This window comes from Physella acuta, unplaced genomic scaffold (genome assembly GCF_028476545.2).
Source record: "Physella acuta isolate Inbredline_101_S28 unplaced genomic scaffold, ASM2847654v3 ptg001010l, whole genome shotgun sequence".
Taxonomy (NCBI): Eukaryota; Metazoa; Mollusca; class Gastropoda; family Physidae; genus Physella; species Physella acuta.
In genome coordinates this window covers 118,540-135,374 of record NW_026732527.1, presented here as the reverse complement: position 1 = coordinate 135,374, position 16,835 = coordinate 118,540, and the positions used below count along the sequence as shown (strand labels likewise).

General features: G+C 43.6%; 1 protein-coding gene across 4 annotated transcripts; it reads right to left on the bottom strand.

The window, feature by feature from the left end:
• Nucleotides 1-1,904: 1,904 nt before the first annotated feature.
• Nucleotides 1,905-14,153, bottom strand: LOC131954544 (procathepsin L). 4 transcript variants are annotated; one of them, XM_059318308.1, is made up of 10 exons: nucleotides 14,039-14,152; nucleotides 12,948-13,077; nucleotides 10,847-10,952; nucleotides 10,364-10,516; nucleotides 7,538-7,661; nucleotides 4,725-4,825; nucleotides 3,243-3,378; nucleotides 3,160-3,176; nucleotides 2,696-2,814; nucleotides 1,905-2,099 (listed from the first exon to the last, which is right to left on the bottom strand). In XM_059318308.1, the coding sequence occupies exons 2-10, from the start codon at nucleotides 13,073-13,075 to the stop codon at nucleotides 2,000-2,002; spliced, it is 984 nt and encodes a 327-aa protein (XP_059174291.1). In that variant the 5' UTR covers nucleotides 13,076-13,077; nucleotides 14,039-14,152; the 3' UTR covers nucleotides 1,905-1,999. The 4 variants fall into 4 exon arrangements, with proteins under 4 accessions (XP_059174291.1, XP_059174290.1, XP_059174289.1 ...); XM_059318307.1 differs by lacking the exon at nucleotides 3,160-3,176 and having other exon boundaries at nucleotides 3,226-3,378; nucleotides 12,948-13,075; nucleotides 14,036-14,153; XM_059318306.1 differs by lacking the exon at nucleotides 3,160-3,176 and having other exon boundaries at nucleotides 3,226-3,378.
• Nucleotides 14,154-16,835: the final 2,682 nt, after the last annotated feature.

The window sequence follows — 16,835 nt, the reverse complement described above, 5'->3', positions numbered from 1 at the left end:
ACACTTGAAGAGCTAAACGCCCCAAACGACTCTATCCTAACCCTCAGTGATTTCTTCGTTCGCATCATTTTTTAAAGGAGCTTCAAATCCCATCACACTGCTTGTCGCAGCAAAAGAGACTAAACTTCTTCGTTTAATAATGCATTGACTTTTGAGCCATTGATTTGATAAAATAATGAACACCTTGTTATCAGATATAGTTGAACTTACACGGACATCGTTCTTGTACGGTTTTGTTATCTGTCCTTAATATTGCTTTCAATTTTTTCAATTTTTATCAACATTAAATGCTTTATGTTAACTGAAAAAATTGAATAAATTATTGCATTTAGACAGCGTTTAAGGATTTGTTCATCGTAAAACTAATTCATTTAAATACAAAAGTAGTTTGTTTGCAAACCACTGTGAATGTCATTTGATTTTGTGTGTAGAATTGTTGTCTTCGAAAACGTAATGTGGCATACACTTTAAGTTTACATGGTTAAGTTTTAAAAAAAAATGAAAAGCTATTATTAACAATTAATTTTGGCTATTTTTAAAAGTATCCTAACGTTGAACATTTGATGTTAATGTATGTCTACTCTTAACTGAAGAAAACTTACATTTTTGGAACGACTAATGTCGGAATGTTGTTGATAAGTTTGTTCCGGTTTGAAAATGGAATGGTGTTAATAAGTTGTCTGTTAATTCGTATGTTATTACAAATTACACAGACATTACACAGCTATTACACAGACATTACACAGCTATTACACAGACATTACATAGACATTACACAGCTATGACACAGACATTACACAGCTATTACACAGACATTACACAGCTATTACACAGACATTACACAGCTATTACACAGACATTACATAGACATTACACAGCTATTACACAGACATTACACAGACATTACACAGACATTACACAGACATTAACGGATATTACATAGACATTACACACCTATTACACAGACGAAAACTGACTAATTGAAAAGCCCTTGTGTCGACGGCAGAATATAAAAGAAAAATTACCTCCTTAAGCCGCCTCACTTGTAATCGGATGCTCTTTACCCCCACCCACCCCCCCCCCACACACACCTTAATCTTACAACACCATCTAGCTGTATATGATAGTCATATGTAGTTCAGATGCGTAGCGAGTGGGGGGGATCAGGGGGGGGGGGGGACATATGTCCTAGGGCGCCGACCTTAGGGGGCACCAAAATGGGTTGTAAAAACAAAAGAAAATTCATTTTAGCTGTATTTTTTTGCAGTTTGGGGAGGGGGGTGCAAATCAAAAGTTTGAGGAGGAGGGGGTGCAAATTGAAAATTTGCTCCCGGTGGGGGCGCCAAATTGAAAGTTTATCCCCGGGCGCCGGAATGGGTCGCTACGCCTTTGATGTAGTTGTATATGCCTGCTTATGATAGCCCTATCTAGCTGTATATGTATCCTAATGAAAGCCTTGTCTAGCTTTATTTGCCTATTAATTGGAGCACTATCTAGTTGTATTTGCCCGCTAATTACCGCACACCTACCCTTTGACAATTGATTTAACTTGAGCTGGATTTAGATCAGCTGTCCATGTATGCAACATTTTGTATCGAGAAAGAAAAATCACTGTCCTAAAACTAAGTTAAGAAAAGAAACGAAACAACACCCGGGATGGAGATATCTTTATTTGTTGTTCGAATACCAGTTTTGTCAGGTACACTCAAATTGTTGTCGTATGTTCGTTAAACAGTGAACCTGTTATCTACCTTATCGTCTATGTAAATTCTTTCTAAATTATCTCCCCTACATACAACTAAAGTACCATGCATGTTATATATATATATATATATATATATATATATATATATATATATATATATATATATATATATAAAATACAATTACTTAATCGTTTCAGGTCATGTTTATGTGTACTGATTAGACTTAAGTGTGTTGCCAAAGATTGTGCGTGTGTTTCCTCCCTTTTGTCCGTGAAAATCGTGTGTTGTCTCCCCTAAACCGTTGGGTAACTAGCAGATGTGGCAATGCCGCAGTTGTTGTCCTTGTTTCTGGACATCATGATGTAGCCTTTCAGTCCCCAGGTGTCACCCCAGCTGCAATAGACAAACACAGGTAAACATTAGGTGTGTAGTTGTGAGTGCGGGCGCATACAGAACATGTATGTAAGGTATGTAATTCTAAGTATAGGTACACATACTGCACACATATATGAGGTATGTAATTCTAAATATAGGTACACATACGGCACACATATATGAGGTATGTAATTCAAAATATAGGTACACATACGGCACACATATATGAGGTATGTAATTCTAAATATAGGTACACATACAACACACGTGTATAAGGTCTGTAATTCTAAGTACAGGCACAAATACAGCACACATATGTGCAGGAACATATAGCACACTATTATAACATGTGTAGATATTATGGGAATCAATTATTGCACATATTTATACAATCTCTAGTAACAACTGCAAGGAATTAATGTACACGTATGTCAGATCTGTAGTTCTACCTGCAAGCCGTTATTGCACATGTATGTCTGATCTACGTGCAAACAATTTGTAGGCTCCTACCTGTTCTTTACGAGCCAGTAGTCCTACGTGCAAACAATAAGTAGGTCCCTACCTGTTCTTGACGAGCCAGTAGTACTACGTGCAAACAATAAGTAAGTCCCTACCTGTTCTTGACGAGCCAGTAGTCCTTGCCCTGATAGTTGCCGTAGCCGACAGCGAGCACACCGTGGTCAAGTCGGTTCTGACTACACAAAATGCTGTGGTACACTCCACCGCTGTACAGCTGTGGGATCGAATCCAACCACGGTTAGTGACAAAATTGTAAAACAATTTGAGATAATTTGTTTTACTTTCTTATACGACCTGCTAGAATTAGAATTGTTTCAGCTGACATTTTTCTCAAGAAGAAATTAGTCAATGCATATCCTTGAATTTCTATGATTTTACTTTTTTTTAAATCAAAGATAAATATTTTTGATTTTTTTCTTTATTATAAAAAATGATTTTTGTCTGGATTTTCTAGAATTACACAAAATTTTCGTAATCTGTTAATCCCACTAACATGGAAACTAACGTGACCTATTGACACACTAACCTGGAAACTGGTGTGACCTATTGACCCACTAACCTGGAAACTGGCGTGACCTATTGACCCACTAACAGGGAAACTAGCGTGACCTATTGACCCACTAACCTGGAAACTAGCGTGACTAGCGTCGATGGCCACCGAGATGGGGCCAACATTGGCCACTGCGTCCTGTAGAGCGCCCTCGTCCTTGGACTTGACGTCAACAAATCCGGTATCCTCAGCGCCAACGTTGGCGGTATTGAAGCGGCACTTGTCGTCCTAGGAAGGGTGCATCAGGAAATATTCAATAGCAATGTCTAATACCACAGGGACATTTGACAGTACAGACGAAGCTGAAACAGGCGGTTCCGCCGGCGCCCCAGCAAGGGTGCGATTTGGCGCCATGGGCTAGACTGTGCTCACTTTACGTTTATGCTTGCGTTTGTGGGTTTTTTTGTGTTTGGGTTAAGTTTGGTGTTGGGTTTGCGTTTGTGGTTGGGTGTTTTTTTGGATTTGGTTTGTTTTCGTTTGCTTTTTTTGTTTGTGTTTGTGTTTTCTTTGTGTTTGTAGTTGTGTTTGCGTTTGTGTTATGTTTGCGTTTTTTGTCTTTTGTTTTAGTTTTGGTTGGTTGTGGTTAGGGTGGGCAATGCCGGGTATATGCTGATTACTAAACATACGTCATGGTCCTTTACAGATAGGTCTTTTTACAGAGGCCAGTGAAGGGCCTGGCCGGAACGGCTAGTATACATATATATATATATATATATATATATATATATATATATATATATATATATATATATATATATATATATATATATATATATATATATATATAATTTGTATATTACCACTCCTACCTCTATCACAGTAATCATACACATCCATTGACTAGTTCTATATAATATCCTCATATCGCCCCCCCCCACCTCATAGGTACAAGAGTTCAAAATTACTTAGCCACCACATCATTTCCGATATACGATTACCCTCCATCGAAATCCCAACTCCTGCATCGAAATCCTAACCCCTCCATCAAATTCCAACCACCCATCTAAATCCCAACCACCCATCTAAATCCCAACAACAAATCTAAATCCCAACCCCTCCATCTAAACCCCATCCCCTCCATCGAAATCCCAACCACCCATCTAAATCCCAACCACAAATGTAAATCCTAACCCCTTCATCTAAATCCCAACCACCCATCTAAATCCCAACCACCCATCTAAATCCCAACCCCTTCATCTAAATCCCAACCACCCATCGAAATCCCAACCACCCATCGAAATCCCAACCACAAATCTAAATCCCAACACCTTCATCTAAATCCCAACCATCCATGAAAATCCCAACCACTCATCGAAAAAACCCCTCCATTGAAATCCCAATCTCTCCATCGAAATCCTAATCTCTCCATCGAAATCCAAACCACTCCATCTAAACCCAACCACCCATCTAAACAAAACAGGTCAAAATATTTCTGACTTTGATTATCAAACCTACAAGATCTGTTATCGTCGCTAGCTGATAACTTTTTTTCCTCGTGCGTCTTTTTATCTAATCACTGAAGCAAAATCTAGACTAAAATATCGATTACTTTTTTAAACACTCCAGATACTTACAACGCCCTCGTAGGGGTATGAGGTTTCGGTATCGATACCGTTGTTGACTTTAATGTAGGTGAAAGCCTGGTCCATCAAACCGCCATTGCAGCCTTGGTTACCTGTCGTCAGGGGAGGTAAAAATAGTTGGGTTCAAGTTTAAAGATGGCGGACTACCTTTAGGTCTAGGGCTCTTCTTGTCTCTTTATGACGTGTACGTCATTACCCCCTGCCATTACACACATTAATTACCCACAGTCTATTACCCTATTTTTTCATGTAATAATTATCATCCCCCCTCCCTCCCAGAATACAAATAGTACATGTTACAAATACAGTGAGGTACACGCCTCTGTAACTAATACTTAAGTTGCCATACTCAAGCGGTTACACGATCGTTAAATATCCAAAAGCTAGATGTATTCAATCTTCATGCTGATAAATTGCACGATATAATTTTAATCTTACCCGTGCCCTAATTAGCATGAACGGATCAAAGACTTAAGTAGAGGTAGCCACACATGGCCTATGGGCCCATACAATGAGAAAATATTGGCGTCCATCTAGAGCCTAGTCCTGCCTTCCCTCTAGGCCATAGGACATAGTCCTGATGACCATTTAGGACATAGGTAATAAACATGCCTTCCTTCTAGGAGATAGGACATTGTCCTGCCATTCCTCTAAGAGACTGCCAGCAAGAACCGCCCAAACATCTAAGTCCTGAGCTAGAATTTCAAACCTTCACAAAATGGTAACCTATACGCCGAATGCAAGTCAAAAGTTGTTCTACCACGGTTATTTCAAATATAAAGATTAAAATCTGATGACGCCCATATCGACCCAGATAAACATTTTTAATGTGCTATCTGGTGGAATTTGACCACTGTACGCTATTTGCTGTGATAAGCTTCAGAAAGGGTGCTTAAAAAACTAGAGCCAACTAACGCTGAACTTTACACACTTGTTTTATGTGTGTTAGATTTTTAGGTCTCATTGGATATAAGTTATCGCATAACAATCACGGTGTATTTTAGTTTTAATGATAAGACAAATATTCAACAACGTCAGATGTAAAACTGTACCGAACAAATGTGAACGCTAAGTTTAAAGCGTTATGTGTAATTTAGTAAACAGTAATTAGGTTGACGTGTTTTGTACGAAGCACAGGCGAAGACCGTTCTGGTGAACCTAGATCATCTGTACGATGTCTTTACCTAAAATAAAGACCTGTGGCAACACATAATACAACAAATAGGGATATTAAAGCCTAAAAATGGGGGGAGGGGGTTGATAGGGCAAACCGTGAGAAGGGGAGAGGACAACATGGTGAGGAAAGTATTAGTCTGGAAACCCTCTGGGGTGGGGGGAAGTATGCGGACAAGGAAATCCTGTAAGGGGGGGGGGGGGAGTAGAAGCTGCGGCAAGGGCTGCTGGGATTCCGTGGACTCAGATAAAGAGAGACGCCATAACTGAGTCCGGTGAAGAGGTGGAGACTGCAGCCCTTTGCTCCCCAGGAGAGGTGGAGACTGCAGCCCTTTGCTCCCCAGGAGAGGTGGGGACTGCAGCCCTTTGCTCCCCAGGAGAGGTGGGGACTGCAGCCCTTTGCTCCCCAGGAGAGGTGGGAACTGCAGCCCTTTGCTCCCCAGGAGAGGTGGGGACTGCAGCCCTTTGCTCCCCAGGAGAGGTGGGGACTGCAGCCCTTTGCTCCCCAGGAGAGGTGGGGACTGCAGCCCTTTGCTCCCCAGGAGAGGTGGGGACTGCAGCCCTTTGCTCCCCAGGAGAGGTGGGGACTGCAGCCCTTTGCTCCCCAGGAGAGGTGGGGACTGCAGCCCTTTGCTCCCCAGGAGAGGTGGGGACTGCAGCCCTTTGCTCCCCAGGAGAGGTGGGGACTGCAGCCCTTTGCTCCCCAGGAGCCGTAAAGAAATAATTGAAGTGACGTGATCTCTACTTAATGTAAAGCCAGGTGACGTCCGTTCAAATTTTGTTTTTTGTAGTTTTGACCTGATCACGTGACCTATTTATCTGATTGAGGTCGTTATGATTTTCATTAACCTACTGTCGCTTATCTCAGCAGATAATCGCTCAGATTAAAATAACGTTATTCGTTAGTCACCAAAGAGAATTTTTTAAAAAAAAAACGTGTGTAAGTAATCAGTTGTCAAAAAATATAATTATTGGCAAATGTCCAGATTTAAAATTATTCACGGTTCCCTACACACAGCTGAAACCGCACTGGGTGGGGGGGGGGGGGGGACGTAAAAAAACTCAAGACTTTATTAAATGCAGTTGGTGTATCTATTGGCTACCCAAGTATTCAGTGTTTCTTCCAGACTTTTTTCTCCGGGGGGGCACTGGATATTTTCGGGAGCGGTCAACATTTTTCGGGGGGAGGGGGCGGACACTAGTAAAAGTATATGTTTACTATATAAATTACATCTCGTTCGGGGGGAGGGGCGGTAGACTTTCTTCAGGGGGGCTCCGCCCCCCCCCCCTCCCGAAGAGATGCCTGGAAGAAACTCTGCAAGTATTATAAAATATAGTAGACTATACGTCTTACTACAGTACTATATATAGGCCGTCCCACTGACACGATGCCAGGACAAGCAAAGTAGCAGATCACAAACTCAACGGTTTTTTAATATGTGTTAGAGTCACTAAAGAGCTGGAGGGTGGTTGTTAATTTGTGTTAGCATTAACACTACTTTATGACGTCAAAGTTCGACGTCATTTGTTGATTTCCCCTACACTACCCCATCCTTCTGTTTCCCCCTAACCTGCCGGAGATAACCAGAGAGTTCCCCCCCCCCCTGCCCTAAATAACCAGAGACCGGTACCTTGTTTTTGGGAGCAGTCGACCAGGTTCTGTTCTGAGAGGGACGTGAGGGTGCCAGTTTTCTTGAAGTGCTGGCCCTCCAGGGAGCCGGTGGAGGAGAACGCCCAGCAGGAGCCGCACTGGCCCTGTATGACAAGAGAAAAACAGTTCTGTACACTGTACACAAACAGTTCTGTACACTGTACACAAACACTTTGGTAGATTGTACACAAACACGACGATATATTGTACACAAACACTTCGATAGATTGTACACAAACACGTCGATAGATTGTACACAAACACTTCGATGGATTGTACACAAACACTTTGGTATATTGTAGACCAACACGTCGATATATTGTACACAAACACTTTGGTATATTGTAGACCAACACGTCGATATATTGTACACAAACACTTCCATATATCGTACACAAACACGTCGATAGATTGTACACAAGCTATTTCTGTTGACAGCAAAATTAAAAACAAAACGCTAACTTGTAGTTTGGGGAAAGGGGTGTGGGGTTGTTATGTTAGAGAATTGTGGAGATCATATTTCTAGCCACATCCTGACTCACATGATTCACGACGTCAGGTAAGTCCTCAACGTTTCTACTCACACCCTGACTCACCTGAACGTTTCTATCTACTCCCTGGCTCACCTGAACGTTTCTATCTACTCCCTGACTCACCTGCCTGACTCACCTGAACGTTTCTAGCCACACACTGACTCACCTGACCGTTTCTAGCCACACCCTGACTCACCTGAACGTTTAAAGCCACACCCTGACTCACCTGAACGTTTCTAGCCACACCCTGACTCACCTGAACGTTTAAAGCCACACCCTGACTCACCTGAACGTTTAAAGCCACACCCTAACTCACCTGAGCGTTTAAAGCCACACCCTGACTCACCTGCCTGACTCACCTGAACGTTTAAAGCCACACCCTAACTCACCTGCCTGACTCACCTGAACGTTTAAAGCCACACCCTGACTCACCTGCCTGACTCACCTGAACGTTTAAAGCCACACCCTGACTCACCTGCCTGACTCACCTGAACGTTTAAAGCCACACCCTGACTCACCTGAACGTTTCTAGCCACACCCTGACTCACCTGAACGTTTAAAGCCACACACTGACTCACCTGAACGTTTAAAGCCACACACTGACTCACCTGCCTGACTCACCTGAACGTTTAAAGCCACACCCTAACTCACCTGAACGTTTAAAGCCACACACTGACTCACCTGAACGTTTAAAGCCACACCCTAACTCACCTAACCGTTTAAAGCCACACCCTAACTCACCTGAACGTTTAAAGCCACACACTGACTCACCTGCCTAACTCACCTGAACGTTTAAAGCCACACCCTAACTCACCTGAACGTTTAAAGCCACACCCTAACTCACCTGAACGTTTAAAGCCACACCCTGACTCACCTGAACGTTTCTAGCCACACCCTAACTCACCTGAACGTTTAAAGCCACACCCTGACTCACCTGCCTAACTCACCTGAACGTTTCTAGCCACACACTAACTCACCTGAACGTTTAAAGCCACACCCTGACTCACCTGAACGTTTAAAGCCACACACTAACTCACCTGAACGTTTAAAGCCACATCCTGACTCACCTGAACGTTTCTAGCCACACCCTAACTCACCTGAACGTTTAAAGCCACACCCTGACTCACCTGAACGTTTAAAGCCACACACTAACTCACCTGAACGTTTAAAGCCACATCCTGACTCACCTGAACGTTTCTAGCCACACCCTAACTCACCTGAACGTTTAAAGCCACACCCTGACTCACCTGAACGTTTAAAGCCACACACTAACTCACCTGAACGTTTAAAGCCACATCCTGACTCACCTGAACGTTTCTAGCCACACCCTAACTCACCTGAACGTTTAAAGCCACACCCTGACTAACCTGCCTGGCTCACCTGCCTGACTCACCTGAACGTTTAAAGCCACACCCTGACTCACCTGAACGTTTCTAGCAACACCCTAACTCACCTGAACGTTTAAAACCACACCCTAACTCACCTGAACGTTTCTAGCAACACCCTAACTCACCTGAACGTTTAAAGCCACACCCTGACTCACCTGAACGTTTAAAGCCACACCCTAACTCACCTGAACGTTTCTAGCAACACCCTAACTCACCTGAACGTTTAAAGCCACACCCTGACTCACCTGAACGTTTCTAGCAACACCCTAACTCACCTGAACGTTTCTAGCCACACACTGACTCACCTGCCTGACTCACCTGAACGTTTCTAGCCACACCCTGACTCACCTGAACGTTTCTAGCCACACCCTGACTCACCTGAACGTTTCTATCTACTCCCTGACTCACCTGCCTGACTCACCTGAACGTTTCTAGCCACACCCTGACTCACCTGAACGTTTCTATCTACTCCCTGACTCACCTGCCTGACTCACCTGAAACTTTCTAGCCACACACTGACTCACCTGACCGTTTCTATCTACTCCCTGACTCACCTGCCTGACTCACCTGAACGTTTCTAGCCACACACTAACTCACCTGAACGTTTAAAGCCACACCCTGACTAACCTGCCTGGCTCACCTGCCTAACTCACCAGAACGTTTCTAACAACACCCTGACTCACCTGAACGTTTCTAGCCACACCCTGACTCACCTGCCTGACTCACCTGAACGTTTCTAGCCACACCCTGACTCACCTGAACGTTTGTAGCCACACCCTGACTCACCTGCCTGACTCACCTGAACGTTTCTAGCCACACCCTGACTCACCTGCCTGACTCACCTGCCTGACTCACCTGAACGTTTCTAGCCACTCCCTGACTCACCTGATTCTTGACGTCAGTGACGTAGCCCTTGGTTCTCCAATCCACCTCTGCAGGTAGGTCCTCAACGTTTCTAGCCACATGCACAAGATTGCTGAAGTTCCGCCTCTCCTCGTAGCGGTACCCGTTCATGGTCTTGACAAATTCCTCGTTAGTCTGCAAGTTCAAGTCTTAGAAGTCATGGACCTAATTAATTATTCCAACCAGTAATTACCATTTCTTTACAAATAAACTAGAAAAAGTAGAAAATCGATCACAGATTCTGTATTTTTATCATAAAGTTCTAAACGGTGCTTATTTTTCAATTTTCAATGGTGAGGGGACGAAGCGGCCTAGCGGTAGAGAGATGGACTGCTAACCAGTCAGTCTCGAGTTCGAATCCGGGTTCAAGTCAGTAGACCATCCTTGATTCCACCCATATTTGTTCTACCCCAGGAAAAATCCAAAACACCCCCCACCACACCCCACGAATAAACCCCGACTCACCATGTCAGCATATTCGTTCTCCCCGAGAAAAAATCCAAACTCGCCCCTCTCATAGGCGGCGTTGTGCTGTTGGATGTAGGCTAGGTGGTTCTCCCAGATTTGGCGTCTATGGAGGGAATGTAAGGGTTCCATTTAACGGAAATGTTCAAATTTGGTGTCTATTGGTGTAATGTATGGGTACCATTTGACGGAAATGTACATATGATCAAGCTAAAATGTGTTTGAAGTAGAGCAAGAGAAATCCATCTCATTCATCATTATGTATTCAAAATCTCCAAACAAATCAATTTGCTTGATGCAAGGATAGAAAGATTAAAATTAACACTTCTTGTGTTGTCATTTGAGATGAAAATTCTGGGAAATCTTAACTTGAACGCTGCTTTCAATATTGACATGAATCGACACAAAATAAACGTCGACACTGTGACCACACCTCATGATTCCCTCACTTACACAACCTACCTCATGGTTCCCTTCCTTACACACCTCATGATTCCCTCCCTTACACAACTCACCACATGATTCCCTCCCTTACACAACTCACATCATGATTCCCTCCCTTACACAACTCACCTCATGATTCCCTCCCTTACACACCTCATGATTCCCTCCCTTACACAACTCACCTCATGATTCCCTCCCTTACACAACTCACCTCATGATTCCCTCCCTTACACAACTCACCTCATGATTCCCTCCCTTACACAACTCACCTCATGATTCCCTCCCTTACACAACTCACCTCATGATTCCCTCCCTTACCACCTCATGATTTCCTCCCTTACACAACTCACCTCATGATTCCCTCCCTTACACAACTCACCTCATGATTCCCTCCCTTACACAACTCACCTCATGATTCCCTCCCTTACACAACTCACCTCATGATTCCCTCCCTTACACAACTCACCTCATGATTCCCTCCCTTACACAACTCACATCATGATTCCCTCCCTTACACAACTCACCTCATGATTCCCTCCCGTACACACCTCATGATTCCCTCCCTTACACAACTCACCTCATGATTCCCTCCCTTACACAACTCACCTCATGATTTCCTCCCTTACACAACTCACCTCATGATTCCCTCCCTTACACAACTGACCTCATGATTCCCTCCCTTACACAACTCACCTCATGATTCCCTCCCTTACACAACTCACCTCATGATTCCCTCCCTTACGCGACTCACCTCATGATTCCCTCCCTTACCACCTCATGATTCCCTCCCTTACACAACTCACCTCATGATTCCCTCCCTTACACAACTCACCTCATGATTCCCTCCCTTACACAACTCACCTCATGATTCCCTCCCTTACACAACTCAACTCATGATTCCCTCCCTTACACTACTCACCTCATCATTCCCTCCCTTACACAACTCACCTCATGATTCCCTCCCTTACACAACTCACCTCATGATTCCCTCCCTTACACAACTCACCTCATGATTCCCTCCCTTACACAACTCACATCATGATTCCCTCCCTTACACAACTCACCTCATGATTCCCTCCCTTACACACCTCATGATTCCCTCCCTTACACAACTCACCTCATGATTCCCTCCCTTACACAACTCACCTCATGATTCCCTCCCTTACACAACTCACCTCATGATTCCCTCCCTTACACAACTCACCTCATGATTCCCTCCCTTACCACCTCATGATTTCCTCCCTTACACAACTCACCTCATGATTCCCTCCCTTACACAACTCACCTCATGATTCCCTCCCTTACACAACTCACCTCATGATTCCCTCCCTTACACAACTCACCTCATGATTCCCTCCCTTACACAACTCACCTCATGATTCCCTCCCTTACACAACTCACATCATGATTCCCTCCCTTACACAACTCACCTCATGATTCCCTCCCGTACACACCTCATGATTCCCTCCCTTACACAACTCACCTCATGATTCCCTCCCTTACACAACTCACCTCATGATTTCCTCCCTTACACAACTCACCTCATGATTCCCTCCCTTACACAACTCACCTCATGATTCCCTCCCTTACACAACTCACCTCATGATTCCCTCCCTTACACAACTCACCTCATGATTCCCTCCCTTACACAACTCACCTTGTGATTTCCTCCCTTGGGTTCTTGTACACCTTCCTGTATGTGGCCTTGAAGTTGGACCACTCGGCGTCTAGACTGACACATGAGGCCACAGCCAGTAACCCAAGGACCACAGCGATCTTCAACATCTGGGGACAGGCGAGTCTAGTTAATACACCACCTCAACCTATCAGTTAAACCTACCACACCAGCTAAACCTACCAGTTTTCCGAAGAGCCTGGTACGTCGGACTCCCAAGTCCCCTACATATTAGCGTGGGGGAGGAGAGGTGCAAGACTGCCGGGAACCAAGAGGGGTTTGCTCTCGACCCTAACCAGATATTTTGACTTTAAGCTGCGGCCTTCACGTGGCTTCGTAGAGTGCCACTAGCCGGACCAAACTCATGACCCCCCCTAGTGGGTGCGGAATGGCTAGTGGTAGCCAACAGCAGCTAGAGGTTTTTGATCTGGCCGAGTAGAGCTGCTGTATGCGCTAGGCTCAAGAAAAAAATGGCCGAACGCCCCCAAAGATCAAGCTGGGTACCAGGCGGTAGGACGACGTCCCGCGTCTGGTGGGTGGGGAAGGAAAGCCCGGTGAGAGCCCACGGAGTAGCGACCGATGTGTGGGAAACCCTGGTGATCGGGGTTTGTCACACTGAGGCTTGCCTGGCTAATGAAAGTGAACCTTCTGAGCCGGTTTCCGTATAAGGAAGGAAGGAAACCTACCCGTTAAACCTCACACCAGCACAACCTACCAGTTCAACATACCATTTTTTGATATAATATGTACACCAGAAAATTAATTATTATCACCAATTATTTTGTTTTTATCACCAACGCTTTATTTCACACTCAATCTCTCTGTATATATGTATATAAATATATATATATATATATATATATATATATATATATATATATATATATATATATATATATATATATATATATATATATATATATATATATATATATATATATATATATATATATATATATATATATATATATATATATATATACATATATATATATATACATATATAATATTATATATTATATATATATATATACATACATACACAAAAAGTGTAGTTCCGAATGTATTACCTTTGATATGTGAGATATCCCTACACAAAGTAAAGTCCAAGCTCCCAGGCCCTGACTTTATAGCACAATGTCACAAATATCACGTGACTTTATAGCACGGTGTCACAAATCTCGCGAGATCACAAGTCCTGCACGCGCCAGTGATAACTGGGAGAGACGATAACAACGAGATAACAGGTCACATGACAACCATACACCACGGGTGACATGTGTTTTGATTCTGTCACTTCACACCATAGATATGTCTAACACATACATAGTCGAACACATACATAGGATGGATGTACATTGTCGCCCAAACTCTTTATTAACAAAACATGGGTATCAATAACTTTTTAAAAAAAATGTAATTGACACTGTGTACCTTGGCCGTTAACATACCCTTAGCACCTGGTACAACCCTAGTATAGCCCTAGTACAGCCCTAGTACAGCCCTAGTACAGCCCTAGTACACCCCTAGTACACCCCAGTACACCCCTAGTACACCCCTAGTACGGCCCTAGTACACCCCTAGTACACACCTAGTACAGCCCTAGTACACCCCTAGTACACACCTAGTACAGCCCTAGTACAGCCCTAGTACACACCTAGTACAGCCCTAGTACAGCCCTAGTACACACCTAGTACAGCCCTAGTACAGCCCTAGTACAGCCCTAGTACACCCCTAGTACACACCTAGTACAGCCCTAGTACAGCCCTAGTACACCCCTAGTACACCCCCAGTACACCCCTAGTACACCCCTAGTACGGCCCTAGTACACCCCTAGTACACACCTAGTACAGCCCTAGTACACCCCTAGTACACACCTAGTACAGCCCTAGTACAGCCCTAGTACACACCTAGTACAGCCCTAGTACGGCCCTAGTACAGCCCTAGTACAGCCCTAGTACAGCCCTAGTACACACCTAGTACAGCCCTAGTACAGCCCTAGTACAGCCCTAGTACACCCCTAGTACACACCTAGTACACCCCTAGTACACACCTAGTACACCCCTAGTACACCCCTAGTACACCCCTAGTACACCCCTAGTACAGCCCTAGTACAGCCCTAGTACACCCCTAGTACACACCTAGTACACCCCTAGTACAGCCCTAGTACACCCCTAGTACACCCCTAGTACACACCTAGTACAGCCCTAGTACACCCCTAGTACACCCCTAGTACACACCTAGTACACCCCTAGTACAGCCCTAGTACACACCTAGTACACCCCTAGTACACCCCTAGTACAGCCCTAGTACAGCCCTAGTACACCCCTAGTACACCCCTAGTACAGCCCTAGTACACCCCTAGTACACCCCTAGTACACCCCTAGTACACCCCTAGTACACCCCTAGTACACACCTAGTACAGCCCTAGTACACCCCTAGTACACCCCTAGTACACCGCTAGTACACCCCTAGTACACCCCTAGACGTGACTATCGTCCATCCGTACAACATTTCTATTCTTTTATCATTAGAATTAGAAAAAAAAACAAAGGGAAATAATCTTGATAATTCTTCTCATATCTGCTGACGTTACTGCTAATGATTAGGTCAGCTTGTCACGTGACAATATGTTGACCTACTGAGATGGGCAATGAGTTTTTGTGGTGATTACATTTTTTTAAACACTATCTTAGCTTGTGCGTTATATTACGCACTGTTGAAATGGCTACGAGTGATCCCCCATGGCCTATCAAGAGAACAGAACAGAACAGCACATGTACCAACTGTTTCTGAAGAACAAACCCGAGTAGTCTCCCTCTTCAAACCATTCCTAAGATGCGCAGTTATCGGGAGAAACAGCTGTTGAAGTGTAGTGAAAAGAGATGTGATCTGGCCCATGAATTGCTGTTGATGCAAAAGTAGAATAGTTTTCCAATTATTTTTTCCCGCCTCAGACACGTAATTTATAGCGTCAATCAAGTTTTTGTAAACTTGCGTCATGGTTTATAAGTATAGCATGTATTTCAAAATTTATTTACGTTTCGAATATAAAACAAAAGTTCTGATGAATAGCAAAATATTTTATTATAACATTGAAAAGGTATATTCTTTAACAATATAAAAGCTGGAACATGTAAATAAATATTGTACAGAATTATATCAAAGAGTATCGCTTATTTCCCCTGTGTTTGATTTTCACCACTCCCACTACTACAACAACCATGTAAAGTTTTAGGGGAAGCCCCGCCCCACCCACCACTCTGTCTTTTAATGTCGACTGGCCCCCAGCTGACCCGTTACGCCACAGTGTGTAACTAGTTTAACGCCTCCACTATGCTTGAGCTACAATGACTGACCCGCATAGCATTGTAACGTAACGAGGTTTCAGCAATACAACACCAGCGTATTGTGAGAACTAACAGTCTGTTGATTGCTGCTGTCGAACTGGTGTGCGTTTATCGATCAGCAAACATATTGTACTCGCTGGCTGTGTTTTAAAAAGGTAGCTCTGTTAGTCATCACAAACGTGCATACAAAGACTTCTCCGTAACCGATAGTGGTTGCTGTTCGTTGTGGCATATGAAATAGGAATATGGATTTGATGACAGTATTTTTACAGGTAACATAATTTAGTTTTTACAATGTATTTTTCACAGACTGCTACTATGAATCTATAACATAATGCTGGTGGTAGTGTGTCAGTCTTTGCGTTATTCTGTCTGTCATTCCGTCATTGCTATAGATTTTAGAACAAAAAAAAGAAATGTCACACTATGTAGTGTTCTTAAATTGCACCGCATTGTCTTTTTAGAAGATAGAGAGTAGGGTTTGTTTGGGAGCCGGACGGGAAAATCGCATTCGGACATT